The sequence below is a fragment of the Heteronotia binoei genome, chromosome 15, assembly GCF_032191835.1.
Source record: "Heteronotia binoei isolate CCM8104 ecotype False Entrance Well chromosome 15, APGP_CSIRO_Hbin_v1, whole genome shotgun sequence".
In the NCBI taxonomy this organism is placed as follows: domain Eukaryota; kingdom Metazoa; phylum Chordata; class Lepidosauria; order Squamata; family Gekkonidae; genus Heteronotia; species Heteronotia binoei.
In genome coordinates this window covers 48,971,980-48,999,949 of record NC_083237.1, presented here as the reverse complement: position 1 = coordinate 48,999,949, position 27,970 = coordinate 48,971,980, and the positions used below count along the sequence as shown (strand labels likewise).

The following is a 27,970-nucleotide window of genomic DNA, read 5'->3' as shown; positions in this document are numbered from 1 at the left end:
TAATCAGTAAAGCCTGCCTGACTCTAAAAATACTGGTTTCCTCTCGAGACAGTGACCCCCGCCCCAACATTTCCTCTGTTAAATCTCATCCCTTTTGTCCTTGTGGAGCCAGGCATTTTTCACATCTCGCGCATAGAATGCAGGTGTTCACTCTCTCAGAGTCAAAGGGACACCTAGGAGCTGGTGGGCAGGCTGAGGACAGCAATCCATCTCCACAAGATGTTTTCTGGGCAAGTCTAAGGGGAGGGAGCAGTCCATGTACGGAAGGCAACTTGAGTATAAGACAGTCCCCACAAAGCCCACGTGTGTGCTTGTGTGGCTGAGAGCTGTGGGGTTCAGAACTGCTCTGCTGAGACATTGTGCCCTCAGGAGGAAGTGAGGAGACCGGCAAAGCGGCAGCATGTCTGAGTTCCAGCAGCTGACGGAAAGCACCATCCCACATGCCAGGGAGGTCCTGCAGGACAACTACAAGAACCTGCTCAAAGTGGCGGATTACTGCGACAGCAACTACGACGGGGTGAGTTGCAGGTTCAGTATAGCCATGCTAGGCTGCAGCTTCCTAGGATAGCAACATTCAGGTTGGGACCCAGATGCTAGAAGCAAAGCAAAAAGACAGGCTCATGGGAGGTGGTAGGGGTGGTATTTTTGTGTGTGTGTGTGTGTGTGTGTGTGCATGTGTGCACCTAGAAGTCATGATGACCTCTGGTCACTGACCCCTACTGGGGGTCTGGAGAATATTCAAAGAGGTGGCTGAATAAAGCCTGCCCCTGGCTCCTGATATCCCAGGGAGGTCTCCCATCTTGCAGAGTTGCCCTTGCTTAGCTTCCAAAATCTGATGAGATCAGACTTTCCTGGGCTTTCCAGGTCAGGGCAAGACAGGTTCATTATTGATGAGATCTTTATACCACACTTTTATCTCTGGTGAGAATCCAAAGCGGTTTACAGCATCGTTCTCTCTGCCTCCATCTTATCCTCACAAAACAACCACCCTGTGAGGTAGGCTAGGCTGAGAGAGGGGGACTGGCCTGAGGTCACCCACCAAACTTCCATGGCAGAGTGCGAATTTGAAACTGGATGTCCCAGATCCTAGTTGGACACAACCCATCAACTTTGATGTGGAATCACAAAAGTCTTATAGCACTTTAAAGACTAATAACTTTCCAAATGTCAGTTTTCTTGGAATTCAACCCACTTCTTCAGAGGCTTTGGAACAAGCAGGCTGTAGTCTATGGAAGTTTACACTGGAGTAAAATGTTGCTGGTTTTTAATAAGGTGCCCCAAGATTCCTGATTGTTTTTTCAGCGACAAATACAGCTACCCCCTCCAGATTTATTATTGTGGAATCAGAGGGGTCCTAAAGGGTGCTTAACCCAGCTCTGCTTGCCCCTTCCATGAGAAGCAGACCTCTGTGTCTGGGCCCCAGGAGCTTCTGAGTTTTAAGCAGAAGCATCATAGACAATGCCTCTTGCATTTCAGAGCATCTCACTTGACTCTTTGTAGTCCCTCCCCATGTGTGTATTTCTGCCGACCAGAGTTTCACTTCATACTTAAGCTTCCCTTCAAGAAATGTGTCAGTTTTGCGGTGTCACAGGATTCCATTTCCTCCAGGAAACAGGTGCAACTGTAGAAAGTTCCTGGCTGCACAGATAGTTCCAGATGATTCAGGCAAATGCTTTGGAGAAGAAGGTGGGAAAACATTCACAAACTTATCAGATGTGGGGAAACTGTCTTTTCCCTGCTTCTGATAGAGTGATCGGTCAGATCATGTGCATTGGCCAAATTACTATAAGGAATATATTTTATTCCTTGGCAATGCTTAGTTGCTAATTAGAACAATGGCCAGGGTCCAGGCTTAGCCCGGGGGCACTCATCCCCCAGATATGTAAGGATTTACTTTACATAATGCAGAAAGAAGCATCGCCAAATGAATACATCAGTCCACATTTTGGAATGGGAAAGGGACAGTTGGCACAGTTAAGGACAGAGGCGTGTGTTGGTGGCACTGGGTTGATAACAGGTTGACATGCATGCAAGCATTCATCTCCCTTTTATTTATTTTATACCCTGCTTTCCCCTCCAATGAGGATCCAAAGTGGTTTACAAGATCATTCTCTCTTCCTCTGTATTTTATCCTCATGGTGAGGTCGGTTAGGTTAAGAAAGAGTGACCAGCCCAAGGTCATCCAGAAAGCTTCCAGAGCAGAGTGTGTATTCTCCCAGATACTAATCAATCACTGTAAGCACTACACCTTGCACAGGGGACATCTTTCAGGGAGTGGCTCAAGAATTAAGAGTCAGCTGCATCCCAGTTGGATATTCCCTTTAAGGACTACACATTCCCTAACAAGGTCTGCACAAAATAGCCAGTGTCTTTTTGATATCACAGGTTAACAAAGGATAGGTCCATGCCAGATAAATGTCTACTCCCTTAGGTAAGGATGGGGAAGAAGAGGGGTGAAAACCAGTGTTCTCTCTAAGCTGAATTAGTCTGAGCTAGTTCATAGATTTTTAGCCGTTGGCTCACACATTTTCATTTTAGCTCAGGAAAAATGGCCCCAGAGCAAACTAACTTATGCAGTAGCTCGCAACTTTAATGCCAGTAGCTCATGAGGTAGAATTTTTGCTCACAAGACTCTACAACTGAAAACACCTCTGTATGAGGGGGTGTTCATTTGGATAGTTCCTGTCCAGAACAGTGTCTGAAATTTCCTGTTAGGTATTGGGTGGGAAACAAAACTAACCAGAATTTTGAGCACAATTTCAGATCAGAAATATTGCAATGCACACCCCTGCTCTGTATAACCTGCTGTTGTGATTTGTCACATGATTCTCACACTTTTAATAACAACTCCCCCACCCCCACTCCCCCCAAAAAATCTTTTAGGCCCAAGACAAGCGGAAAGCCTTAGAGGAAACCATGGCCTTCACTACTCAGTCTTTAGCCAGCGTGGCCTACCAAATCAGCACCCTGGCCAACAGCATCCTCAGGATACTGGACCTGCAGGCCACTGAAGTGCGACATGTGGAGGGCAGCATCTGCTCTGTCACACAGGTGAGTGAGGAGTGGACTACAAGAAAGATGTGGAAGAGATGTCTGTGTGCCTTGGGTGTGTAGGGTGGGGTAGGGCTTCTTTTGGGGCAGGGCCATGCCCTAAAACTAGGGTTGCCAGGTCTCCCTTGGAGAGCCAGTTTGGTGTAGTGGTTAAGTGTGCGGACTCTTATCTGGGAGAACCGGGTTTGATTCCCCACTCCTCCACTTGCAGTTGCTGGAATGGCCTTGTATCAGCCATAGCTCTCGCAAAATTGTCCTTGAAAGGGCAGCTTCTGTGAGAGCTCTTTCAGCCCCACCTACCTCACAGGGTGTCTGTTGTGGGGGAAGAAGATAAAGGAGATTGTGACCGCTCTGAGGCTCTTCGGAGTGGAGGGCGGGATATAAATCCAATATCTTCTTCTTATCTTCTTCTTCTACTGGCAGGGAAGTGGGGGGGGAGGGTAGGTGGCCTGCTCTAGATTAGGAAATTCTTGGAGATTTGATGATAGAGCCTAGGGAGGACAGGGAGCTCAGTGGGGTCCAATGCCATAAAATCCACCCTCCAAAATTTCCATTTTCTCCAGAAAAGCCAGTTTGGTGTAGTAGTTAAGTGCACAGATTCTTATCTTGGAGGATTTGATTCCCCACTCCTCCACTTGCAACTCCTGGAATGGCCTTGGGTTAGCCATAGCTATTGCAGGAGTTTTCCTTGAAAGGGCAGCTGCTGTAAAGTGGAACAGGGTGTCTGTTGTGGGAGGGGGGGAAGGTAAAGAAGATTGTGACTGCTCTGAGACGCTGAGATTCAGAGTTTAGGGCAGGATATAAATCCAATATCATCATCATCATCATCATCATCATCATCATCATCATCATCATCATCATCATCTTTTTCTTCTTCAGCTTCATCATCATCATCTTCTTCTTCCAGGGGACTGATCTCTGTAGTCCAGAGATTAATTCCAGGGGACCATTTTCCTATATCTAACCTTAACAGCATGTGACATATTTCTTGCCACTCTGTTGTTGTGTGATGTGCAACAGCTTGAATCCTGCTGCCTAAGGCACAAAGAAAAGATATAAACTTGCAAAATGTTACATCACTGGTGTGGGACCATAGCCCAGTGAATTGTTTGCAGAGTCCCAGTTTCCATCCTTGGCATCTGTAGTGAAAAAAAATCCTAGAGGAGCACTTTCCAAACCCACACAGGCATCTGCTGAACTGGTTGCATGTTTATTTATTTACTTCATTTATGCGTGACTGGCCCAAGATCATCCAACAGGCTTCCAGAGCACAGTGGGGATTTGAACTTGGATCTCCCAGGTCCTAGTCTGACACTCTAACCACGACACTATACTGGCTCATACGGAGTTGCCTTCTATGGACTTAGACTTTGGGACCACCTAGCTTAGAGAAAGCCGTTTCTCAATATTTGCCCGTTCCATATCCTTGAACTGGAACTGCCAGGAATTGAACTGGGAGCTGAACTGCGCACAAAGGGAATGTTTTAACATTTACCCACGATACCTCCTCCCCTGTGGCTCATGAAAACAAATGCCATAACAGATGTATTAATTTTTTAATGTGCCCAAAGGCTCTTTGCTGTTCCAGTTTTTTAAAAATGGAACTAGGTTGCAGAACTAGAATATACTACTTTCAGAGTCCTCTGAGAGTTGCTTGCGGGAGTAGCACTTTATTTGTTACAGCCATGAGCTATGGCAGCATCACAGGCTCTGTTCATACCAGGATTTGCCTACTGTCCTTTCCTATGGCTAAGCAATCAGAGCAGGCCACTGCATAGTTGGGAATGCAACCAGAGGCTGAGCAGTGTTGCTTCCAAGCATTCTTAAGCTCTCTCTTCATCAAAGTGAACCTGTAGATGGGCATAATAGATATAATATCCAGTTCAGAAAGGCCCCTCAAGAACCAAGTCACTCACAGGTGAACATGGTGCTTAATTTTTTGAAAAAGAGCCAGGGCAGAGACTTTCCTGGAAGCCATGCTTGTCTGCAGGGCAAGTCTTGTTCCTCCATTCCAAATGTGTTCTGCTAATGCCTAACTTGAATTAATTCCTGCTCCGGTCACTTTGAGAGGACCAGAAAGGGCTTGAGTGGGAGAATCTAAAGAGATGCTTTAGACTGAGGCAGAATGTTAGTCTGGCTGATCTACTCAGGTCTGTCTGCTCCATGAGGAGATGGTTTACATGCAAGAAATGTGTGCTACATAGATCTTCCTCATGGTTCCCAACATCTACCTCTACTACAGCTGGTGGGGTCAACCATGGGACTGGCTTGAACAGTGTCGATCAGTGATCCTCAAGAGTGGTGCCTGTGAGTACCACAGTGTCTATTGATGGGTTTCTGGTACCCACTCACTTCCCCTCCAAAGTAAATAGCCAGTACTGACTTCCCTAAACCTCATTAGAGCCAGTTTGGTGTAGTGGTTAAGTGTGCGGACTCTTATCTGGGAGAACCGGGTTTGATTCCTCACTCCTCCACTTACAGCTGCTGGAATGGCCTTGGGTTAGCCATAGCTATCGCAGGAGTTGTCCTTGAAAGGGCAGCTGCTGTGAGAGCCCTCTCAGCCCCACCCACCTCACAGGGTGTCTGTTGTGGGGGGGAGAAGATATAGGAGATTGTAAGCCGCCCTGAGTCTCTGATTCAGAGAGAAGGGCGGGGTATAAATCTGCTGTCATCTTCTTCTTCTTCTTCTTCTTCTTCTTCTTCTTCTTCTTCTTCTTCTTCTTCTTCTTCTTCTTCAATAAACTTGGTTTTTCTGACACTTGCAGCCTTTTCTATAGTTGGGGGGAGAAGATAAAGGAGGTTGTAAGCCACTCTGAGTCTCTGATTCAGAGAGAAGGGCGGGGTATAAATCTGCAGTCTTCTTCTTCATTAGAACTGGAGATGCTACAGAAGCACACCTTTGTGTCCACAGGGAGGACTTATTCAGCACTAGTTCATGACAGGAGAATGCTTGGTCTGCAGCCTTCCTGTGCAATGTGATTACCCCTAAGAACCACAGGGTGACCATTTTTGCGGTACCGCCCACTCTTTATACTCAACATTCCAAAAGTGTCCCCGGGGTTACCATGGGGACCCCTGATGTTGATAGGCCATTAAAGGAGCAAAACAGATGCAGGATTCTTCTGCGCTGTCTTGCTTTTCAGGGGCTTTCCTCCCTCCTTGAACTTCTGAATTGTTGCAGGCACACCCTTGGACACTGTGAGTCAGTCCAAAGGATTTCTCCTCCATCTCTCCTCCCTCCTAAGTGGAATTTAGGGAGGCTCACACCATGTTCTTGGACATCAGAGCCTTCTTCCTGTTACTGGAGAGATGTGCCTGATTGCTTTTCCTGTTTCCCTGAGAATAATACTTAAAAAAAAAAAGGATCAGGAAACATCAGTGGAATGGATTAATCACCTCTGCTGTTCCACCAGGTCTTTCCCAAACACTCCTAAAAATTTAGCTCTTTTCCATGGGCCTGAGGAATGAGGTGGGGAGGTCACAAGGCATAACAGTTTACGTTTGTAACTAATTTGAACATCCTGACAGTGTACCCTAGAACATGCCTGAATTGTGCATTTGCTTGTTCTTTTTTTCTCTCTCCTGTGTCTGCAACATGGCTGGAAGAATGAGTCCCTCAAGTATGTGCCAAGTAAAACCATTGGTCATTAGAATTTCTGGTGTTTTTGTTCTCTAGTGGTCTCTGTGTGTGGTGTGCGGAGAACTATTTGTTCTTGCCACAATAGATGAGTTAGCATGTATACAGAGCTGAGGCTGCCCTGATCTGGATAGTCTAGATAAGTCCAATTTCATCAGATCTTGAAAGCTAAGCAGGACCGACCCTGGCTAGTACTTGGATAGGAGATCCCCAAGGAATACCAGGACCAGGACGCAGAGGCAGGCTTTATTCAGCCATCTTTTTGAATATCCTCCTGGCCCCTAGTAGGGGTCGCTAGAAGTTGCCATGACACGCAGGTATGCATGCATGCACGCACACACACAACCAGGGCTTTTTTTGTAGCAGGAACTCCTTTGAAAAAGAAGAAGAATTGCAGATTTATACCCCACCCTTTTCTCTGAATCAGAGACTCAGTGGCTTACAATCTCCTTTATCTATTTCCCCCACAACAGACACCCTGTGAGGGGTGGGGCTGAGAGAGCTTTCACAGAAGTTGCCCTTTCAAGGACAACTATTGGGAGAGCTATAGTTAACCCAAAGCCATTCTAGCAGCTGCAAGTGGAGGAGTGGGGAATCAAACCAGGTTCTCCCAGATAAGAGTCCATGCACTTAACCACAGCACCAAACTGGCTCTCATATTAGGCCACGCACTTCTGATGTAGCCAATCCTCCTGGAGCTTACAATAGGCCCCTGTACTAAGAGCCCTGTAAACTCTTGGAGGATTGGCTACATCTGGGTGTGTGGCCTCATATGCAAAGGAGCTCCTACGAAAAAAGCCCTGCACACAACGAATACAACCCCCCCCCAAAAAAAAGAATAGATATGAGGCTGAGCCATCATCTACCTCTTCACTGCAAACACAGAATCACACAATAGACCACTGGCGCTTATAGATACAAGCTCCACATACGAGTTCACACATCTTTCTTGGATTCAATTTAGCATTCTCAATATGGTCTTCAAATGACCAGATAACCTGATGTATATGGGAGCCCAAGGCAACCAATCCATATGGCATTTCCTGTTTTGGTAAAAAGGAAAGGAAGCAAGTAAGAAATTGTTGGCCTCCATTTGCCTAAAAGTAGAGCAACCCCTGCCAGTTAGCATTCAGTGGAGCTACTGAGGTCCAGGAGAAGTTCTCCAGAGAAACCCTCCCCAAAGTAGTTTTCAAATAAGGCCCTTCCTCCTTTGAAAGTCTCTTTTCCATAGGTGGTTGAAATGCACAAAGAGAAAAGTGCCCGCCAACAGATCGGGATGCTTGCCGTTTGCAAGAGATTTCCACACTGCCAGAAAATCATCTATCCAGACCGCCTTGAGCCCTTGGAGGCCTATTACAGGAAGCCGCTGAATTTTAGCAGTTTAGATGACGTTGGACATGGGATAAAGGTAAGAACAGGGATGGCTGCATCTCAGCCCCTCCTCTGAGCCAAAACAGGCCAGCAAAGCAGATGCGGGATACCAGATCTAGTAGGGCCTGTACAGGTGTTATCACTACAGTTCTCAGAAGACTTACACCTAGGGTTGCCAGGTGAGGAAATACCTGGAGATATTGGGGGTGGTCCCCTGCCAGGGCTAAGGGAACTCCCGCTTTTGCAGCAGGGAAAATTCCTGGCCTGAAAGGTGATGTCATCATGTTGCCAATGTCGCATGATGCTCTAGGTTTTGGGCAAAACTCTACAGTGAACCTCGGCTGACTTGGAGAAGGTATTCTCTCTTTAAATCACTTTGCCAAGCAAAGCCAGCTGGGCAGCTTCGACAATGTATTTAAAGTTGCAGTTGCTTTCTTTCCCACTCCTCCCTCCCAACATCTGATGCTCATGTCTTGGCTCTCAAATATCTGACATTTATTCTATGTGGCTCTTATGTTAAGCAAGTTTGGCTACCCCTGGTCTTAACCAAGGTGTGGAAGTAGGGAATGCCTGCTTCATACCTGCTGAAGAATTAGGTGGTGGAACATTGAGATGGCAGAATGGAATGCATCCTTCAGATTGCTGGTGGAGGATTCACAGCTTGAATATTCTTTTGTTGTAGAAATATAATGCAGAAAAAAAGCATCTACCCTCTTCTCTTCCTTTGCGATGCTGGATTTCTATTTGCAGGGAATTTTTAACCCAGCAGAATGTTCCAAAATGTGACCCTTCAGCTTCAGTCAGATGTGATACAAATTCATTCTACTGCTTTACATTGCTGTGTGTGTTAAACTAGGCCTAATCAGCTCCCACACAGCTGAAGTGGGCATCAAAGCTAGGGGCTGATTGGATAGTGTCTGTGGCATCAACTGTGTTAGGCAAGGCAAGAGCAGGATGCATGGAGGTTTTCCTCACTGAACTCCTCCTTGTGTCTTTTTCCACCAAGCTTCCTTATGACATCACTGTCCACTTTGAGCCTCTAGGGTTTCCATGTTGAAGGCTAGGACTTCCCATTCAAGCGGGGGAAATTCCTAGATGTTTAGGAGAGGTGCCTTAGGGTTTGGGGAGGGAGCTTAGCAGGGAAAGGATGCTGTAGAATCTGCCCTCTGAAGCTGCCACATCCTCCAGGGATTCGGGGATAGGGACAAGATTACCTATCAGATCAGTCTTCATTGCTGCTCTGTAGTCAGCTCATAGAAGGCTCTGATTGCTTCAAAAATAGGTCTCTTTATTGCTTCCACTTTGAAAATAACACAGACTAATCATCATCATTGTATGGCGGTGTGTGAAGTACAGCCAGGAGATCCTAAGAGTGTCTGGCAGCCAGAGGTTCTATCTCTTTTAGCATCATGCACCACTAGGTGGTGGGCTAGACTTGTTTTTAAGGCAAAAGACGTTTCAGAGGTGGTTTGCCATTGTCTATTTTTGTGTTACAACCCTGGTATTCCTTGGAGGTTGCACTTCCAAATACTAACCCTCCTTAGCTTCTGAGATCTGACAAGGTTGGGCTAACCTGGGCTATCCGGTGACGGCCTTACAGACTAACTAAAACACACATTGGAAGCAATGTTCTCTCAAAGCTGCAGAGTTTGTGAGTAAAAAATTCTACTTTGTGAGCTACTGGCATTAAAGTAGTGAGCTACTGCATAAATTAGTGTGCTAAGACAAAAATGTGTGAGCTGGAGGCTAAAAATCTGCGAGCTAGCTCAGGCTAACTCAGCTTAGAGGAACACTGATTGGAAGGCTGCAGCACATATGTACCCCGAGAGAACAAGGCCTGAGTTAAGGTCCCAACCATACAGGCCTTCAGGACTCACCTTAAAGGTATACTATAAACTCTTATATACATCATGTCGTTCAGTTATAGCTTAAAGGACTCCAGGGCCCACTTGGAGGACAGGAACTCTAACAGGAACTCAGGAACAGGAGCTAGAGGGTATTTCAGGTTGCTGTGAGAAGCAATAATTAAGGAAGTAATGCTGCATAGGCAGAAGACCTTGAACCCATGGAAATGCTGGACTGGATCCATCCCAATATGTGTGACATGATATGGTTGCCAGCCTCGAGGTGGCACCTGGAGATCTCCTGCTAGTACAATTGATCTCCAGACTACAGAGATCAGTGCCCCTGGAGAAAATGGCTGCTTTGGAGGGTGGACTCTGTGGCATTGTACCCTGCTGGTCTCTCCTTTCCTTAAACCCCATCCTTGAAGGCTCCACCCCGCCTCTAAATATCCAAGTATTTCCCAACCCAGAGCTGGCACAGAGCAAAAAAAATCCCTGAGGAACTGCTGATGCTCCTAGATAGGATGACACCTGGGATCTCTCAGATCTCCACCAGAATGAATGATGAGTCCTCAAACAGCCTTGTTTGGCGTAGTGGTGAAGTGTGTGGACTCTTATCTGAGAGAACTGGGTTTGATTCCCCACTCCTCCACTTGCAGCTGTTGAAATGGCCTTGGGTCAGCCATAGCTCTCATTGGGGTTGTCCTTGAAAGGGCAGCTGCTGTAAGAGCTCTCTCAGCCCCACCCACCTCACAGGGTGTCTGTTGTGGGGGAGGGAGATAAAGGAGATTGTGAGCCGCTCTGAGACTCTGTCCTTGAAAGGGCAGCTTCTGGGAGAGTCCTCTCAGCCCCACCCTCCTCACAGGGCATCTGTTGTGGGGGGAGAAGATATAGGAGATTGTAAGCCGCTCTGAGTCTCTGATTCAGAGAGAATGGTGGGGTATAAATCTGCTGTCTTCTTCTTCTTCTTCTTCTTCTTCTTCTTCTTCTTCTTCTTCTTCTTCTTCTTCTTCTTCTTCTTCTTCTTCTTCTTCTTCTTCTTCTTCTTCTTCTTCTTCTTCTTCTTCTTCTTCTTCTTCTTCTTCTTCTTCTTCTTCTTCTATAAACTTGGTTTTTCTGACACTTGCAGCTTTTTCTATAGTTGAGAACATGTGGTTTGCTTCACACGAGAAGCTGGTATGGCTGCCCAGGAGGTCTGATGACTGATTCAGAAACATAAACTCGGCAATAGACAGTGAGTCTCCTATCACTTCCTCTGTGGAAAAGCTGAGTCTCTTGATGAACTCACAGCTATTCTTCACTTCCTTAAAAAAACAAACTCCCCTGCCCCCAATGAACAGAGAATGACTGGTAGTTAGTTGCATACTCAATGCTTCAGAGAAAAACTAAGCCCAGAGGAGTTTACTGAACTTGTGTGCTTGGTTTCCTAAAAGCGAAAGAATAATTTTTAAAAATTCTGGCCCTCTTGATGGCTGGGAAATCTTTTAAAGAAAAATGTGGGCTGTGGCTTTGGAAGGAAGAGAAACTAAAGTTTAGGGAAGGAATTTCAGCATCAACATGGCTGGGGAATGAGGTGGGGAGGACACAAGGCGTAAGAGCCACACAGAATAAATGCCAAATGTTTGAGAGCTGCAAGACAAGAATGTCAGATGTTTGAGAGCCTTAAGACAAGGAAGGAAGGAAAGAAAATAGATGGGGAGGGGGAGAGGGAAAGTAAGCAACTGTAACTTTAAATGCATTTTCCAGGCTGCTGGCTGGATTGACTTGGATAAGTGATCTAAAAAGACAAATGCTTTCTCCAAGCTGGCCATCAGGGTGGTGGGGGCTTTGAGAGCCACACATTATGTGTGAAAGAGCCCCCCATATTTGAAGAGCATTTGTGTTGGCCTGTTTTAATATGCTTCCTTCTGCCATGTTATACGGGAGGTTTAAAAAAAATCACTCTTTGATGATAGGCTATGTCCCTGTGGACTGAAGGAAACTGAAGGAACAGACCATGTACTTTTATCCTGTAGATTCTACTGTGATTTATGTGCATCTTGTCTGGATCCTATATTGCACTCCCTGGAGGGTAAATCTGATGAAAGCAAGATAGTGAGTTTACTTGCCTCAAATAAGGCTGAAACCATCAAAGTGGTGGTTTACTGGGCTTATAGGAGGAGGTCTGTTTAGAATTCTTAATTAATTACCTTTTCCTGCTTCCTTGATTTGATACTGTTATTATGCCAATAAAGATTCTGTGCCTGGGACTGTGTGAAAGAGCCATGTGTTTGGCCATCTCTGCTGCAGAGGCTTGGAAATAAAGAGCTTCTTCCCTTTTCTTTCACTGACCCCTGTTCTCTGTAACACAACAGCAGAGTCTGTCATTCAGAACTCAAGCCTTCATTCTTTGTTCTAATTTCAGTTTGGGTCAAATTCTTTTGCAACTTCTTGTGAATGTGCAGATTTGGGACTTACTCTTCAGCCCAGAGTATGGTTGCCAGGTCCCCCCGCCCCGGGCACTGGTGTGGTATGGGGGGCACGGTTGCCAAATCCAGGTTGGGAAACTCATGGAGATTTGGGGACGGACAAAGATATCACTGGGGTACAATGCCACAGAGTCCCTCCCTCCAATTCATCCAATTTCTGCAGGGGAACTGATCTGCGTAGTCTGGAGCTGAGCTGTAAAGCTGGGCTCCCCCAAGTTCCCCCTGGAGGTTGGTATCCCCTTGGTGTTCCTTTGGAAAAGTCTAAAGCAGGGGTGTCAAACATGCAGTTTAGGGGCCAAATCAGGCCCCCGGAGGGCTCCTATCAGGCCCCTGAGCAACTGGCTGTCATCTGCTTCTTTCTCCCTATATCTTGCTTCCTTATGCATAACAGCTTACTTTGCAAGGCTTGCTCAATCACACAAGCGCTACAGAGCAAAACCTCTATTTTCTCCATTGGCTGAGGCTCCTTCCTTGGGGAAGAAGGGGGGAGGAATAGCTTGCTTTGCCAGGCTCTCTCAATTGCACAGTAGAGCTATGGAGTCAAGCCTCTCTTTCTTCTATTGGCTGAGGCTCCCCTCCCCAGCCCCTGGGGAAGGAAGGAAAGAGCCAGAGCTTCCTTTGCCCAGTTCCCTGGATCCCATGGGAGAAATACAAAGAAAGCATCTTTAAAACCAATGAGTGCTAATGTTTCAAGTTTTATATATATGTGTGTGTGTGTGACATGGCCTGACATAACAAGGTCTCATTTATGTCAGATCTGGCCCTCATAACAAGTCAGTTTGACACCCCTGGTCTAAAGGAATTGTTCATGCTCATGCTGGATCAGACTCTCTGGAAACAGGAGGTGTCAGGGAAGGAATTCCACCCAGATCTACAGTTTGACACTTCTGCACCTTCTTTTGTTCTCACCTTGGGAGCCATCCCCATCAAGTGCTAAATGAAACGGGTGGCAGGTGCAGAGCCCTTGCAAGGGCATTGGAGTGAGAGAGACAAACTGTGCTTTCTTCCTCTTGGCTTAGCAAGCGGCCTGCCATGAGAAAAGGAGAACTGTGCTGTCAGCTGCGGTTCAGCCATCTCGGTCAACCTACACCGCAAGCGTCTGTGTCTGATGTAGCAGAAAGGAGGTTCGACCAGAGAGGAAGCTCCACGCCACCAGGCCTCCGTTCCCACGCCTGCCTCTGTTTTCTCCAGCTGCATTCTTGTCGCTGCTGCAGCCAAGGCCACACCGGGGGAGGGTGTCTTTTGCAGGATCTTTGTTGGCAATGCAGCTCCAGCTCAGTTGAGCCAAATGTCCTGCAATGGACATGGCGGGGGGGGGGGGGGGACTAAAGACCAGTTTGCCTGACGGTGTGCCCCTGTAGCTTCTCATTTGATGCTTGTTCAACTGGAGATAAATCATATGAACATATGAAGCTGCCTTATACTGAATCAGACCCTGGGTCCATAAAAGTCAGTGTTGTCTACTCAGAGTGGCAGCGGCTCTCCAGGGTCTTAAGCTGAGGTTTCTCACACCTATTTGCCTGGCCCTTTTTTAGTTGGAGATGCCAGGGATTGAACCTGGGACCTTCTGCTTCCCAAGCAGATGCTCTACCACTGAGCCACCGTTCCTCCACACCATCAAGCTGTGTTGCTCTGTCTGTAGCAGCAAAAAAGAGCCAGAGTCCAGGAGCACCTGAAAGGTGAACACAATTTGTGGCAGGGGAGGAGCTTTCACAAGTCACTGCTCATGAAGTCTGGGAAATAGGGAGGAGAAGGGAAGAAAAAAACAGAGGGGACACTTGAGGGGGAGGGAAGTGGACAGGGATGCCAGGGCAGCATTTGAACGGACCCAAGTCTCCCACATTATCCTAGTATGATGCTCAAATCACTACACCCAGGGGTCATTTTGCAGAAAAAGAGGTGCCGGAGCTCATTGGCTGTAGTGTATCGGCAGCCACAAGCGCCATGCGCAGAGGCGACTGGGCCGTCCCAGGCGCCTCCAGCGCGGGGCGCATAATCCCCGCCAATCAACAGCTGCGGCGGGAAGTTTAACAGGTCAGGATTGGCCCGACCTGTCCAGTAGGTTGTACCGGAGATTGTACATAAGCGGGACCCGGCCCGCGAGTTCTCTCTCTTGCAACGTGCTCCTAATAAACTATGTTGCCCTACTCTCGTCTCCGCTTCGAGTACGTTACACTGGCGACGAAGGTGGGATTCTAGCCTCATCGGCTACATCGGAGACCAAGGGCACCACCAGGCCACGGCCGCCGCCGCAGCCACCATGGCCAACCAGGGCAGAACCACCGGTCACGTCGAGCTGTTCGACCCCATGAATCCAGAGGCCTGGGAATCCTACCTGGAACGGGTCGAATGCTACCTGAGGGCCAACAAGGTCACGGAGGACAGCATGAAGAGGGACGTTCTCCTGAGCGTCTGCGGGGCGGCCACATTCGAGATCGCCAAAGGTCTCTCGGCCCCCACCCGCCTCACGGAGAAGTCCTTCGCCGAGGTCAGCAGACTCCTCACCGGCCACTTCTTACCTCAGCCTTCACGGGTGGCCCGCCGGTTCCTGTTCCACAGAAGGGACCAGGCGGCCGGAGAATCGGCCGCCGACTACATGGCGGCCCTCCGCAGGATCGCCGGGAACTGCAACTTCCCCCAGCTGGAAGACACCCTGGCCGATCGCTTCACGTGGGGCCTCCGCGACGAGAGGCTCCAGCAGAAGCTCTTCGCCAAGGAAGAGCTCACCCTCCAGAGCGCTTTCAACGAAGCAGTGGCATTCGAGAGGACCTCCAGGACCTTTCCCAAGGCCCGGACAGATGCCGTCCACCACGAGGAGCTGGACCACGACCGCGCAGAGGAGGGAGAAGCCTACCAGCTGCGTCGCCCAGCCGGGCCACCCAACAGAGCAGCCCAACGCCCCCGAGCACCCGATCGACCACCAGCGTCGGAGAGGGTTCCTGCCACCAAGTGCGCCAGCTGCGGCGACCCCCACGACCGGAGAGACTGCCAGTACCGGACCTGGGACTGCCGGAGCTGCAGGAAGACCAGCCACATAGCCAGGGCTTGCCGAGCCAAGCCCAACCGCCGGAGGCCGACCACGCATCACGAGTCGGCAGAGTTCCACTCCACAGACTCCACGTCCCTTCAGGTACTGAACTTGCCCCTCGCCACCCCCAACAAAATTAAAATGGTGGTCCTCATCGAAGGGAACCCCTGCCAAATGGAGGTGGACTCAGGTTCCTCCATTTCCATTATAGCGGAGGAGACCCTGAGGAAGCTGTGCCCCCACCAGCGGCTTCAACTAAGGCTGGCGGACTTCATACTCCGGGACTTTCAGAAGAACCCGGTGCAAATTGCGGGGTGGGCGCGGGTGCAAGTCGAGCGGGGGCCCTTCTACAGCCCGCTGGACATCCTGGTGGTAAAGCGCCAGCTTACCACCCTGCTAGGACTGGCGTGGTTCAAACCCTTGGGGATCCGCTTGGAGGGGGTGGGGCAAACCCTAACGCCCAGAGGGTTCGGGGAAATATGCCGAGAGTTCCCGGACGTGTTCGATGGGTCTCTAGGGAGCTACAAAGGGCCGGCCATTTCCCTACCACTAGACCCCATGGTCAGGCCGATTAGGCTCAAGGCGAGGAGGGTCCCGTTCGCCTTGAAGCCTAAAATAGAGGCAGAGCTAGACCGCCTCACGGCCCAAGGTGTCCTCGAGCCGGTGGACTACGCCACCTGAGAAACCCCCATCGTAACCCCCATCAAGCCAAACGGGGAGGTGCGGATCTGTGCCGATTATAAATGCACCATTAATAAGGCACTACAGGACAGCCCCTACCCAGTGCTGGTGGTGAGCCACGTCCTGGCCGCCCTAGCGGGATCTAAGATATTTGGGAAGCTAGACCTGGCACAGGCCTACCAGCAGCTCCCAGTAGACAACAAGACGGCGGAGGCCCAAACGATCGTGACGCACAGGGGGGCCTTCCGGGTGAAGAGGCTACAGTTTGGGGTTAGCGTCGCTCCGGGGATTTTCCAGAGCATAATGGACACTCTTCTTAAAGGGATCCCAGGAGTCCAGCCATTCTTCGATGACGTTTTAGTCGCCGCCCCGGACCCCGAAGAATTCGGCAACCGCCTTCGAGAGGTGCTCCGCCGGTTCCAGGCAGCGGGGCTCAAGGTTAAGAGGGAGAAATGCTTGCTGGGGGTCCCACGGGTGGAGTTCCTGGGGTTCGCCGTCGACGCGGCAGGAATCCACCCAACGGAAGAAAAGACCCGAGCCATCGTGCAAGCCCCGGCCCCCACGTGTAAAGCGGAGCTACAAAGCTTCTTGGGGGTGCTCAACTTTTACCATTCATTCCTCCCCCACAAGGCAACCCTGGCAGAGCCCCTTCACCGGCTGCTGGACAAAAAAGCCCCTTGGGTTTGGGGCAAACGACAGGCCGCCGCGTTTCAGGCGGTCAAGGACGTCCTGGTGTCCAATGCGGTGCTCCACCATTTTGACAAGGGCCTCCCCGTCATCCTGGCCTGCGATGCGTCGCCTTATGGGGTGGGAGCAGTCCTGGGGCACAAGTTTCCGGACGGGAGGGAGGTACCAGTCGCTTACTACTCCCGCACACTCACTCCAGCCGAGCGCAACTACGCGCAGATAGATAAGGAGGCCCTGGCAATCGTGGCGGGAGTCCGCAAGTTCCATGAGTATCTATACGGGAGAAGGTTCACCATTGCCACGGACCACAAGCCCCTCTTAGGTCTACTGGCCCCAGACCGACAACCCCCCCAAATACTCTCACAGCGCGTGTTGAGGTGGAACCAATTCCTCAACTTATACACGTACACACTGGTCCACCGGGCCGGCAAGGCTATGGGTCACGCGGACGCGCTCAGCCATTTGCCGCTTCCTGAAACGGGTCCAGACCCCGCCCCCGCACACCAGGTCATGCTGATGGAGAGCCTCCCAGAGCAGCCCCTCCACGCAGCGGAGGTAGCCAAGGCCACACAGAAACACAAGACACTGGCGCGGGTGCTCGACTGGGTGGTGAGGGGCTGGCCAGAAGGGAACATGGGGGAAGAATTTAAGCCATATAAGACCAGGCGGGAGGAACTAGCAGCCCACAAAGGGTGCCTATTATGGGGAAGCAGGGTGGTGGTCCCGCCCCCGCTGCAGAAGCGGGTCCTGGAATCCCTACACGAGACCCATCCTGGCATAGTCCGAATGAAGGCGTTAGCCAGGAGCTACGTCTGGTGGCCGGGGATGGACGGGGAGATTGAGACCTGGGTTCGGAGGTGCCAGACATGCCAGGAAACGTGGCCCGAGCCTCCCAGCGGCCCCGCGACACGGTGGGAGTCTACCAGGAAGCCATGGTCGAGACTCCACCTCGACTTCGCGGGGCCATTCCAGGGGCAGATCTTCATGATAATCGTGGACGCCTACACCAAATGGCTGGAGGTCATTCCCGTAGGGTCCACCTCGTCAGCCGCCGCAATCAAGGCGCTGCACAGGGTCTTATGTACACACGGTATCCCGGACACCATAGTCTCCGATAACGGGACCGCGTTCACCTCAGCCGACTTCCAGGCGTTCCTCCAGCGATATCTGATTAGGCACATAAGGTCGGCCCCCTTCCACCCGGCCACCAACGGCCAGGCAGAGTGGATGGTCCGCACAACAAAGGAAGCCCTGAGCCGAATTGTACAGGGCGACTGGGACCACAGGTTGGCCGCGTTCCTCTTCGATAATAGGATCACACCCAACCCGGTCACAGGGGTTAGTCCGGCAGAGCTCCTCATGGGGCGCAAGCTCATAACCCGACTGGACAGACTACATCCCGACCGGGCTTCAGACACCCGCGAGAGTCCAGAGGTACGGGACGCAGCCAGAGGTTTCTTTGCGGGCGATCACGTATACGCCCGGAACTATGCGAGGGGCCCCGACAGGGTGGCGGGCCAAGTGCTACGAGTAACTGGGTCCCACCACTATGATATATCCACGGAGGAGGGCCAAGTATTACGGCGGCACATAGACCAGTTGCGCCGCCGCACGCTACCAGAGGAACCAGCAGACACTGAGGGGGAGAGAGCAGGGGTGGAACCGACTGGAGACCGATCAGAGGACGCGGCCCCAACACCAGTTATACCCCCGCTAGAAGCGCCGGGGCCAACAGAGCCCGAGGGACCAGCAGAACCAGACCCGCAGCCCCGACAGCGGCGACCGCGCCCCCTCCACAGGACCTCCCCAGACGGTCCACCAGGGAGCGCCGGCCTCCCGCGTATCTTAAAGACTATGTTCATTAACCGGGGGGGGAGGGGTGTAGTGTATCGGCAGCCACAAGCGCCATGCGCAGAGGCGACTGGGCCGTCCCAGGCGCCTCCAGCGCGGGGCGCGTAATCCCCACCAATCAACAGCTGTGGCGGGAAGTTTAACAGGTCAGGATTGGCCCGACCTGTCCAGTAGGTTGTACCGGAGATTGTACATAAGCGGGACCCGGCCCGCGAGTTCTCTCTCTTGCAACGTGCTCCTAATAAACTATGTTGCCCTACTCTCGCCTCCGCTTCGAGTACGTTACATTAGCACAACTCATTTGCATATGCCACACGCTCCTGACATCACCGGAAGGTGTACTAAATTCTATCAGCTCAGCATCTACCTTAAAATGCTTCTTGAATTATAATGGTCATAATAAAACCTTGCTCCCATCATACTTTTAAAATTTCTTTTTTTTTATTTGGCCACAGTGGCATGATGAAGATTTCCATCTGTCTGCTTTATATGTTTTGGTTATTTTCCCTTTTTTTGTGGGAAAAAATATTAGAAAGTTTGTCAAATCTTAGAGTTCAGCAAAATTCTCACAGGGGATTTCAACAACGGAGCCCAGAAGCAAGTATTTGCAGGGGGGGGGGGAGAAAGAAAGAGCGCAATAAAATTTAGAGGTTCCGTTCCTGTGAGCTCCTGCCCAAAATGAGATTTGATTACACCTCTCTGAATAAAAAGAAATGCATGACTTGCTCAGACTGTGACAAGCAGTAAACTTATTATATAGATTCCATCAGTGGCATCTCACTACTTATGACCAAAAATTGAGCCTTGTGGGCCCTTGAAGACTAAAGATTGGATCTTACCAGCTGTTCTGCTGGCAAAAGAGGGAGGAACTGTTCCCTGCCCCCCCCAAGAACTGTAAGCTGTACAGTGGTGGGGGGTACAGTGAAGCTGTACAGTGCGGGGAGTACAGTGAAGCTGTACAGTGTGGGGAGTACAGTGAAGCTGTACAGTGCGGGGAGTACAGTGAAGCTGTACAGTGCGGGGAGTGCATTCCATTTCTTTTGGAATGTCCTGCTGTTGGTGCTTCCTGCTTCTCTTTGTACCCCCACTGAGAGAGGAGCAGCAGGACAGTGAGGTGAGGTCGTTACTCTATGGAGGTGGGAAATCCTCTCCATGGTGCAGTTCCTCACTCTGGTACCGTCGCCTGATGCTCAGGTTGCCTTTTTGGCTCCACAGTTACCTTGGTCTGCAGTCCATCGCCTGGCTTTGACACTGATGAGGTCATAACGATGGCCTCCCTCTCTTCCTGCCGTGCAATTCTGATATTATATGATTTCCTGTCACATGGTTGCAACTTAATGGGTACCATGCTGCCACTGGGTGGAGGGGGAGGGTTAAACTTAGGTCCTCCTGCATCTGGAAACATTGACGAGACAGCAGTACTGTAGGATTGGAGATGAGCTACAAACTGGAAATGTCCACCAGAAGTCCATCAAACCTGGGGAATCTCCCTCCGGGGGGAAGGGTAACTTGGACTCAGCATATTGAACTATAGAGTCCTCCAAAATTCCTTGCTCTTCTCCAGAGGAACACTCCCCTTCAGGTTCTTTATAACTGGTCATCTGAACCTATCAATGTCCTTATGGATTATTTAGGACACAGAGGACCCATTTCTTTACTTCTTACTACTGTTCATTGTTTCTGCTTCCCCACTCTTCCATGCATTTCCATCCTTCCAGTTTGGTGTAGTGGTTAAGTGCACGGACTCTTATCTGGGAGAACCAGGTTTTATTCCCCACTCCTCCACTCGCAGCTGCTGGAGTGGCCTTGGGTCAGCCATAACTCACGCAGGAGTTGTCCTTGAAAGGGCAGCTGCTGTAAAGCTCTCTCAGCCCCACCCACCTCACAGGGTGTCTGTTGTGGGGGAAGGAGATATAGGAGATTGTAAGCCGCTCTGAGACTCTGATTCAGAGAGAAGGGCAGGGTATAAATCTGCAGTCTTCTTCTTCTGGGAAATGGGGGGGGGGGTGGATTCTTCAAGTGAGAGGTGTGCTGATCCAGGAAAAGGAGATCCACCTGATAAAGCAGATCAACACGCACCTACATTGTTATACTTATCTGCAGCACTTCCCCTCTTTGCCAATGCACACTCCCCTCTGGAGCAGGTGGCTGTGTATGTAGCTGTGCCCATCTATAGCTCCATCAGCTCCCAAGAGTTACTCAGGCCTCCACTGCCCCACCTTAATCTGCCCTCATTGCTGGTTAATAGATAATACACAAATCAGCCCTCCCCCCCCCACCACATGCAACCATCCTTTTTAAAGCAGAATGATTAATGCCTTCTTTGGGGAAACCGCTGATGGTGCATGAATCCTCTGCGGGGAAAGACTAGATTTTCTTTCGCTCAGGCACACTTTTCATCTTCTCCCTCTTTTTCCTCACTTAGGATCAAAGCACACAGCTGGCCAGAACAGGGACTCTAGCCAGGAGAGGAACCAAAACATCTGCAGGACAGTCTCCTGGAAGCCTCAGGTGAGGATGCGTCATCTAGAGGTGACAGAGCCTCCTTTTGCATGTTGGCACAGTTGATTGTTCTGCCAAAAGCCCAACTATAAGTGATATGAGTTGGGTTGGGTGGGTCTGCCCCAGCTTGTCTCACAATCACCTGGGCATATGGGGGGGGGGCTCCCTTGGAGATCAGTGGAAAGAGCTGTGGGGAGCCTTGTTTGCCCCTGGCTTGGGTACCATGTTCCCTAAGTCAAACAGGCAGAGGACAAGTGGAGCCCAAGAAAGGGGCAAACAGAGCCCATCCCTGACAGCTATTTCTACTGGCAAAAATGGTGTAGGAAGGGAGCATAAAGCCTCTCCCTCCCACAGTGTTTGGCTCTGCACCGAGCAGTGGAGCACTTTCTAAGATGAGTTTCCCCATGTATTTGTGACTGTGGGGGAAACACCGACTTGACTCAAATAACTTGTATTGTTTACCTTGGACCAAAAATTGTGCCATGTTGTTCCTCCTCTAGGATAGGAGTAAAATAAAACCCTTTTTGATTGGAACTGCAGTATGCATTGGATCGGTTAGTATAATCAATGGCAAAAGTTTTGATCAATTTTAAAAAGCTGTGCCTGTTTTGGGGGATTTTGGGAGGTATTTTTTTGAGGGGGTTGTGTCTGTGTGCAACTGAAAGTCATGTCCACCACTGGTGACTGACCCCTACTGGGGGCCTGGAGGATATTCAGAGAGGTGACTGAATAAAACCTGCCCCTGCCCTCCCAACTGCTGGTATTTCCAGGAGATCTCCCATCCAAGTACTTGCCAGAGTTGACCCTCCTTAGCTTCTGGGATCTGATGAGATCAGGCTTGCCTGGGCTATCCATGTCAGGGCCCTATTTTTTCTAATGTTGCCTGATTTAATTACTTTTGCCTTGAAACAGGCACTCCTCTTAACCAGGAGGATATGCCTCTTCTAAGGAGGTGCCTACTAGCGTTGGATCCAACTTTTTCCCCCCTGCTGGTGAAAAAGGAGAGGGTCTCCGTTGACCATTCAGAAAGGCTATGCTTGGTATCATGGGACCTGCATGGCTAAAAGCCATATGGGATGTGGGTTGTAATAAGGAGGGGCAATGACTGCTGTTGCGTGGGAAAAAAACCCACCTGTCTGGATCCAACCCTTTTATAAAATCTAAGAACAAAGTTTGCTTCCCCCCTTTTAAAATGGAATCTTCTTCATACACCAATTTATTCAGGCTTAATTGTGTATTGCCCTCTATTAAAACAAACATCTATGGATGCACTCCTGTGCACACCTACTTGGGAGTCGGTTCCATAGAGTGCAGTGAAATTTAGATTATGAATCCCATTAACGGGATGGGGGATTGTGACAGGAGAGAATGCTGTGGACTGCTCTGAATCCAGCAACGGGTCAAGCACTGGGTTACAAAATTTTTAAAATCAGGGTGCTCTATTTTCAGTCCTATTCAATACTCAGGCCAATGGCTTGATCCAACATGGCTTCTCTTATGTTCTAGAGGTAGCTGGCTGTCCACTGTGTGAGCAGAATGCTGGACTAGATGGGCGTTTGGTTTGATCCAGCAGATCTCTTCTTACATTCTTAAGTCCAGGGTGGCTATGCGGAGGCACCTATGGAGAAGCACCTCAGGGTTATAATCCCTGTCTTTTGGGTTTAGGAGAAGCCACCGGACCCTGGAGCCAATACAGTCCCCTGTCATCCCAGATGCCAAACTACCACCAGCTTCATTGGAGTCCTCCCCGAGGTACCGTATCTGGGAAGACAACATCAGAGAGAATGGAAATGCAGGAAGAAGAATAGATTCGGAAATTCTTCAGTGCTTAATCTCTACAGAACAGGCTGCTCTTGACTGAAGTAGTCTAAAATTTAGTCTCGGGGTCAGGATAATTTGAAGCATGCTTGAGACAGAATCAACATCACAAACTGTTTTTGCTAGTAGCGAGAAGTAGAAAGCATTCTGTATATTAAAGTATAATGGTGCTGGATGGGGGAGAACCCATATCACAGCAGAAAGAACAAAATACTTCTTGCGATGGCACAAAGAACAGTTCAATCCCACCTTTACTTCTCCTGACCAAGTCCCAGGCATGTATGTCACAGTCTTCCCACATCTGGGGACATGTATCCTATTGCGGGCTGGATAAAATTTCTTGAGGCTATGGAGCCTCCCTCCAGCTTCTGAGCCCCTTCCTTGATGATGATGAGCAGCTCACATTCTCCATTATCTTCCTCCCCCACAACAGACACCCTGTGAGGTGAGTGGGGCTGAGAGAGCTCCCACAGATGCTGCCCTTTCAAGGAGAACCTCTGCCAGAGCTATGGCTGACTCAAGGCCATTCCAGCAGGTGCAAGTGGAGGAGTGGGGAATCAAACCCTGTTCTCCCAGATAAGAGTCCGCATACTTAACCACTACACCAAACTGGCTCTTCTTCGATGGAACAGTGTGGTGCTGGAGGACAGCTCCTTAGGCTGGAAGAACTGCCTCTTATAATGTAAGGAGTCACGCCCCCCTCATCTGCACAGTGAGGAATGACAGACATACAGATCTGAGCAGGGGGTTTTTTGTAGCAGAATCTCCTTTGCATATCAGGCCACACACCCCTGATGTAGCCAGTCCTCCTGGAGCTTACAGTAGGCCCTTTACTGAGAGCCCTATAAGCTCTTGGAGGATTGGCTTCATCAGGGGTGTGTGGCCTAATATGCAAAGGAGTTCCTGCTACAAAAAAAAGCCCTAGACCTGAGTCTTATCAAGGAAGTCTTCTAGCCCTGTTAAATGGAGTGTTCCCCTTCCTATTTCCTCCTTGCATGTACAACTTTGCTCCAGCTTCCAGGGACTGGGATGGGTGGAGGCTAGTAACAGTTCAGGTCTTCTAGAAAAGATACACACTCTTTGGTCAAAGCCTATAGAAGATGGCTCTTGCAGCCCATATATGTTGGGAATTGAGCCACTGCAATGAGAGGAAGGTATCCCACTTTGCTTAGTGGAGTGGTAAGATACAGCCTGTGGTTGAGGGGCTGGGGCTTGGAGATCCTAGGTTCAATCCCCGGCATCTCCAGTTAATACCAGTCAGACAGTAGGCAATGAGAAAGACCTCTGCCTGAGGCCCTGGAGAGCAGCTGCCAGTCTGAGTAGACAATACTAACCTTGATGGACCAAGTGTCTGATTCAGTATGCATCAGCTTACTATGTGTTCACGTGTGACTGTTGCAGCAGTTCTACCGAAGTGATGGGCAACTCCGGTTTGAAGGCACCTACTGAACCGCCTCCTCCGCCCCCTTTGCCATTCCCATTCCCTCCTCCAATGGAAGAAGACGACATTCCTCCTCCCCCACAAGCAGATGTATTGCCACCGCCACCTCTTGCGATGGATGATTTGCCTCCACTCTCTGCACTGGGTAAGGGCTTTGTCAGTACATGGAATTCAAAAGCAGCTCAGGCAAGATGGAACTTACAACACAACCTATGAGTATGGGAATCAGTATTGGCTTCAGAATTCAGCATCCTGGAAGCTCCATTCATTCTTCAGATTGACAAAAAGGAGAGCCAGTTTGGTGTAGTGGTTAAGTGTGCGGACTCTTATCTGGGAGAACCGGGTTTGATTCCCCACTCCTCCACCTGCACCTGCTGGAATGGCCTTGGGTCAGCCATAGCTCTGGCAGAGGTTGTCCTTGAAAGGGCAGCTGCTGTGAGAGCCCTCTCCAGCCCCACCCACCTCACAGGGTGTCTGTTGTGGGGGAGGAAGGTAAAGGAGATTGTGAGCCGCTCTGAGACTCTTCGGAGTGGAGGGCGGGATATAAATCCAATATCTTCTTCTTTTTCTAAATTTCTAGGTCTCATCATTGCAACAAGAACCCTTATGATCTAGTGAAATTTCAGAAGTCAGGGGGAGTTTGAGAAGAGTGTCTAACGGCTGGTTAGGTGCTCTAGTGCCCTGTTCAACTGTCTCTCTTCCATGACTTAAAAGACAGAAAAATACATATGGAAAAGTACCTAAGCTTGATTTTCTTCTGTTTTGGAGGGCCTTAAATCATAGGGTCACGATGAGTTGGAAGCGACTTAACATGCATCAACTGTTCTGCAGGGCCTGCAAAATACAGTTGTTCTGTGTTTCCCCTGCTTCACCCCATACTCCGTATTCCATCTACAAATGGTGTTCAGCCTGATCCCCAAATATCTGTTCCATTGGGCATACATGCAACAACTCCTGGGAAATTTGTGAATTTGTTCTGCCATCTTAAATTATGGGGCTTTCCATTTGATTGTTGTTCCGCTGTTCTAAGTCTTTTATTGTGTTCCGCTGTTCTAAGTCTCCTTGTCAGGAGCCGTCCTAAGCCTGCTTGCAGGGGTGGGTGGTGGGTGGGATATAAGTGTCATACATAAATAAATTACTGACTTGTTTGCAGATCTGGATTTCCCAGCATCCCCTCCGCCACCACCTCTGGATGTTACTGATCTCGAATTATTGGAGCCTCCGGTCCTGCCTTCACCACCACCCCTGGAAAAATTGCAATGGCCCCCAGATACCTACCTAGAAAAAGGTACCTTGTTAAAAAAAACTGCCAAGGGGGTCTAACTATTTCTGCCTACTGGAAAAAGCCACAAGGGTGACCGTGGGCATAATGCCAAAATGAAAGATGGTGGAGCTCTATGCCATCTATGAGGCCTATAGGATTCAGCAGCAAGTAGAGCAAGCCTTTTCAGAGGTCCCTCAGCTTGGACCAATAGCAGCACCGACAATGGGCGGAAGGTTGCTTGCCCAGTGGCATGACCCAGGGCTTTTTTTTTTGTACTAGGAACTCCTTTGCATGTTAGGCTGCACTCCCCTTCAAGAGCTTACAGGGCTTTTAGTACAGGGCCTACTGTAAGCTCCAGGTGGATTGACTACATCAGGGGGATGTGGCCTAATATGCAAAGGAGTTCCTGCTACAAAAAAAGCCCTGTCATTACCTTGGCAGGCTGAATTCAGCGCTCCCTGTGGCACTTGTAGCACTGCTTGGGCTCAGTTTGGTTTGCTTCTGGCTGTCAGGGGCCTCCAGGGCAACACCCTACTGGAAACTTTCCTGTTAAGTTAAATGGCCCGCCTGTCCCCAGAGACATTCCTTCTGCTGTGCAAAAACTTGCACCTGATTCCAGCTATTGGAGAATGGGTTGCAGTTATCCACCCAGTGGTGAGGCGAAGGCTTTCTGTACCTGCCGTAGGGCACTCTCTTCTCCGTTCATAGAATCACAGAGTCGGAAGGGGCCTCCAGGGTCATCTAGTTCAACCCCCTGCACAATGCTCCCTGACCCCATCCCCAGTGACCCCTGCTCCGTGCCCTGGCCAAAGAAACCTCCATGATCCCTGGCCAAACAGGCCTGGAGAAAAATTGTTTCCTGACCCTGAAGTGGCCATCAGCATTTCCCTGGATGTGTAAGAAAGGACCATAAGAACTAAGCACTGATGCAGCCCTTCCTCCCATGATCTGCCTAAGTTCTCAGAATCAGCAGTGCTGTCAGATGTCCATCTATGTTCCTGATGGAAGCCTGGCCCCCGTGTCTGCACAACATAATCTTGCACTTCTAGCTGGCTGTATTTCTTCTCTGTATATGCAGTTTAGGAGATGGATCCTGCACAGTTTCTTTCTTTTTTTGCCACCAAGCCAAGCTGACTTCTTGTACTTCTTTAATTCAAGGGACATTCAGAGATGGCTTGCTATCACCTGCCTCTGCATCGTGACCAATGTCCCCTCTAAGCTGCAGAGTCTTGTGAGCAAAAATTCTACTTTGTGAGCTACTGACATTAAAGTTGTGAGCTACTGCATAAAATTAGTGTGCTCTGGGATCATCCTCCCTGAGCGAAGACAAAAATGTGTGAGTTGGAGGCTAAAAACCTGTGAGCTAGCTCATGCTAACTCAGCTTAGAGGGAACACTGATCATGACCCTGGCATTTCTTGGAAATCGTCTCCTGGTCCTAGAATGTCTGGAATCCTAAAGGTAAAGGTAGTCCCCTGTGCAAGCACCAGTCATTTCCGACTCTGGGGTGATGTTGCTTTCACAACGTTTTCACGGCAGTCTTTTTACGGGGTGGTTTGCCATTGGCCTCCCTAGTCATCGACACTTCTCCCCCAGCAAACTGGGTACTCATTTTACTAACCTCAGAAGGATGGAAGGCTGAGTCAACCTGGAGTTGGCTACCTGAACCCAGCTTCCGCCAGGATCGAACTCAGGTCGCGAGCAGAGAGCTTGGACTGCAGTACTGCAGCTTTACCACTCTGCGCCATGGGGCTTTTCTGGCATCCTAGGCAAGGCTAATTTCTGGTGCCCCTCCCCCTGCACTGATAACGTCATTGAGTCACATGGGGGGCACTCAATTCGGTGCCCCCAGAAGGCCAGTGCCCTAGACAATTGCCTAGTTTGCCTAGTGGCAGGGCTGGCCCCAATTATAAGCCGCTCTGAGACTCTGAGTGAGGGGCAGGGTATAAATCCAAGCTCTTCTTCTTCTATGCCATTCCCCTTCTCTAAAGTTTGTAGCAATGAGTTCCATTGGTTAAATCTAAATCTGTTTGCATGGACACTCACCAAAGGGCAGCCTTTCGCAACCGGATCTTAAGGTGTGAGGTTGCTTTTTATCCCTTCTTCCCTTCCTCTGACTCTTTCTCTCCCCCTTCCTGCTCTTCCCCTCGGCTGCAGTGGTGACCCTCTACCCGTACACGAGGCAGAACGAGAACGAACTGTCGTTTGAAGAAGGGGCTGTTCTTTATGTGACCCGGAGGTACTCGGACGGCTGGTGCCAGGGGGTGAGCAGCGATGCCGAGGGCTTGTTCCCAGGGAACTACGTCGAGCCTCTGCACTGACAGACTG

The 27,970-nt window shown here is 49.7% G+C and overlaps 1 protein-coding gene across 2 annotated transcripts; it reads left to right on the top strand.

Annotated features, from left to right (window-relative positions):
- Positions 1-95: 95 nt before the first annotated feature.
- Positions 96-27,970, top strand: ABI3 (ABI family member 3). Of its 2 annotated transcripts, XM_060256013.1 has the most exons (8): positions 99-517; positions 2,884-3,051; positions 7,920-8,096; positions 21,044-21,129; positions 22,786-22,872; positions 24,340-24,524; positions 25,533-25,667; positions 27,800-27,970. In XM_060256013.1, the coding sequence occupies exons 1-8, from the start codon at positions 401-403 to the stop codon at positions 27,961-27,963; spliced, it is 1,119 nt and encodes a 372-aa protein (XP_060111996.1). In that variant the 5' UTR covers positions 99-400; the 3' UTR covers positions 27,964-27,970. The 2 variants fall into 2 exon arrangements, with proteins under 2 accessions (XP_060111997.1, XP_060111996.1); XM_060256014.1 differs by lacking the exon at positions 7,920-8,096 and having other exon boundaries at positions 96-517.

Bases quoted from the DNA above. Each gene is read 5' to 3' on its own strand.
- ABI3 (XM_060256013.1), top strand. From the start codon at position 401: ATGTCTGAGTTCCAGCAGCTGACGGAAAGCACCATCCCACATGCCAGG. The intron at 3,052-7,919 runs GTGAGTGAGGAG...TCTTTTCCATAG, and splicing joins GCATCTGCTCTGTCACACAG to GTGGTTGAAATGCACAAAGA. The intron at 25,668-27,799 runs GTACCTTGTTAA...CCTCGGCTGCAG, and splicing joins AGATACCTACCTAGAAAAAG to TGGTGACCCTCTACCCGTAC.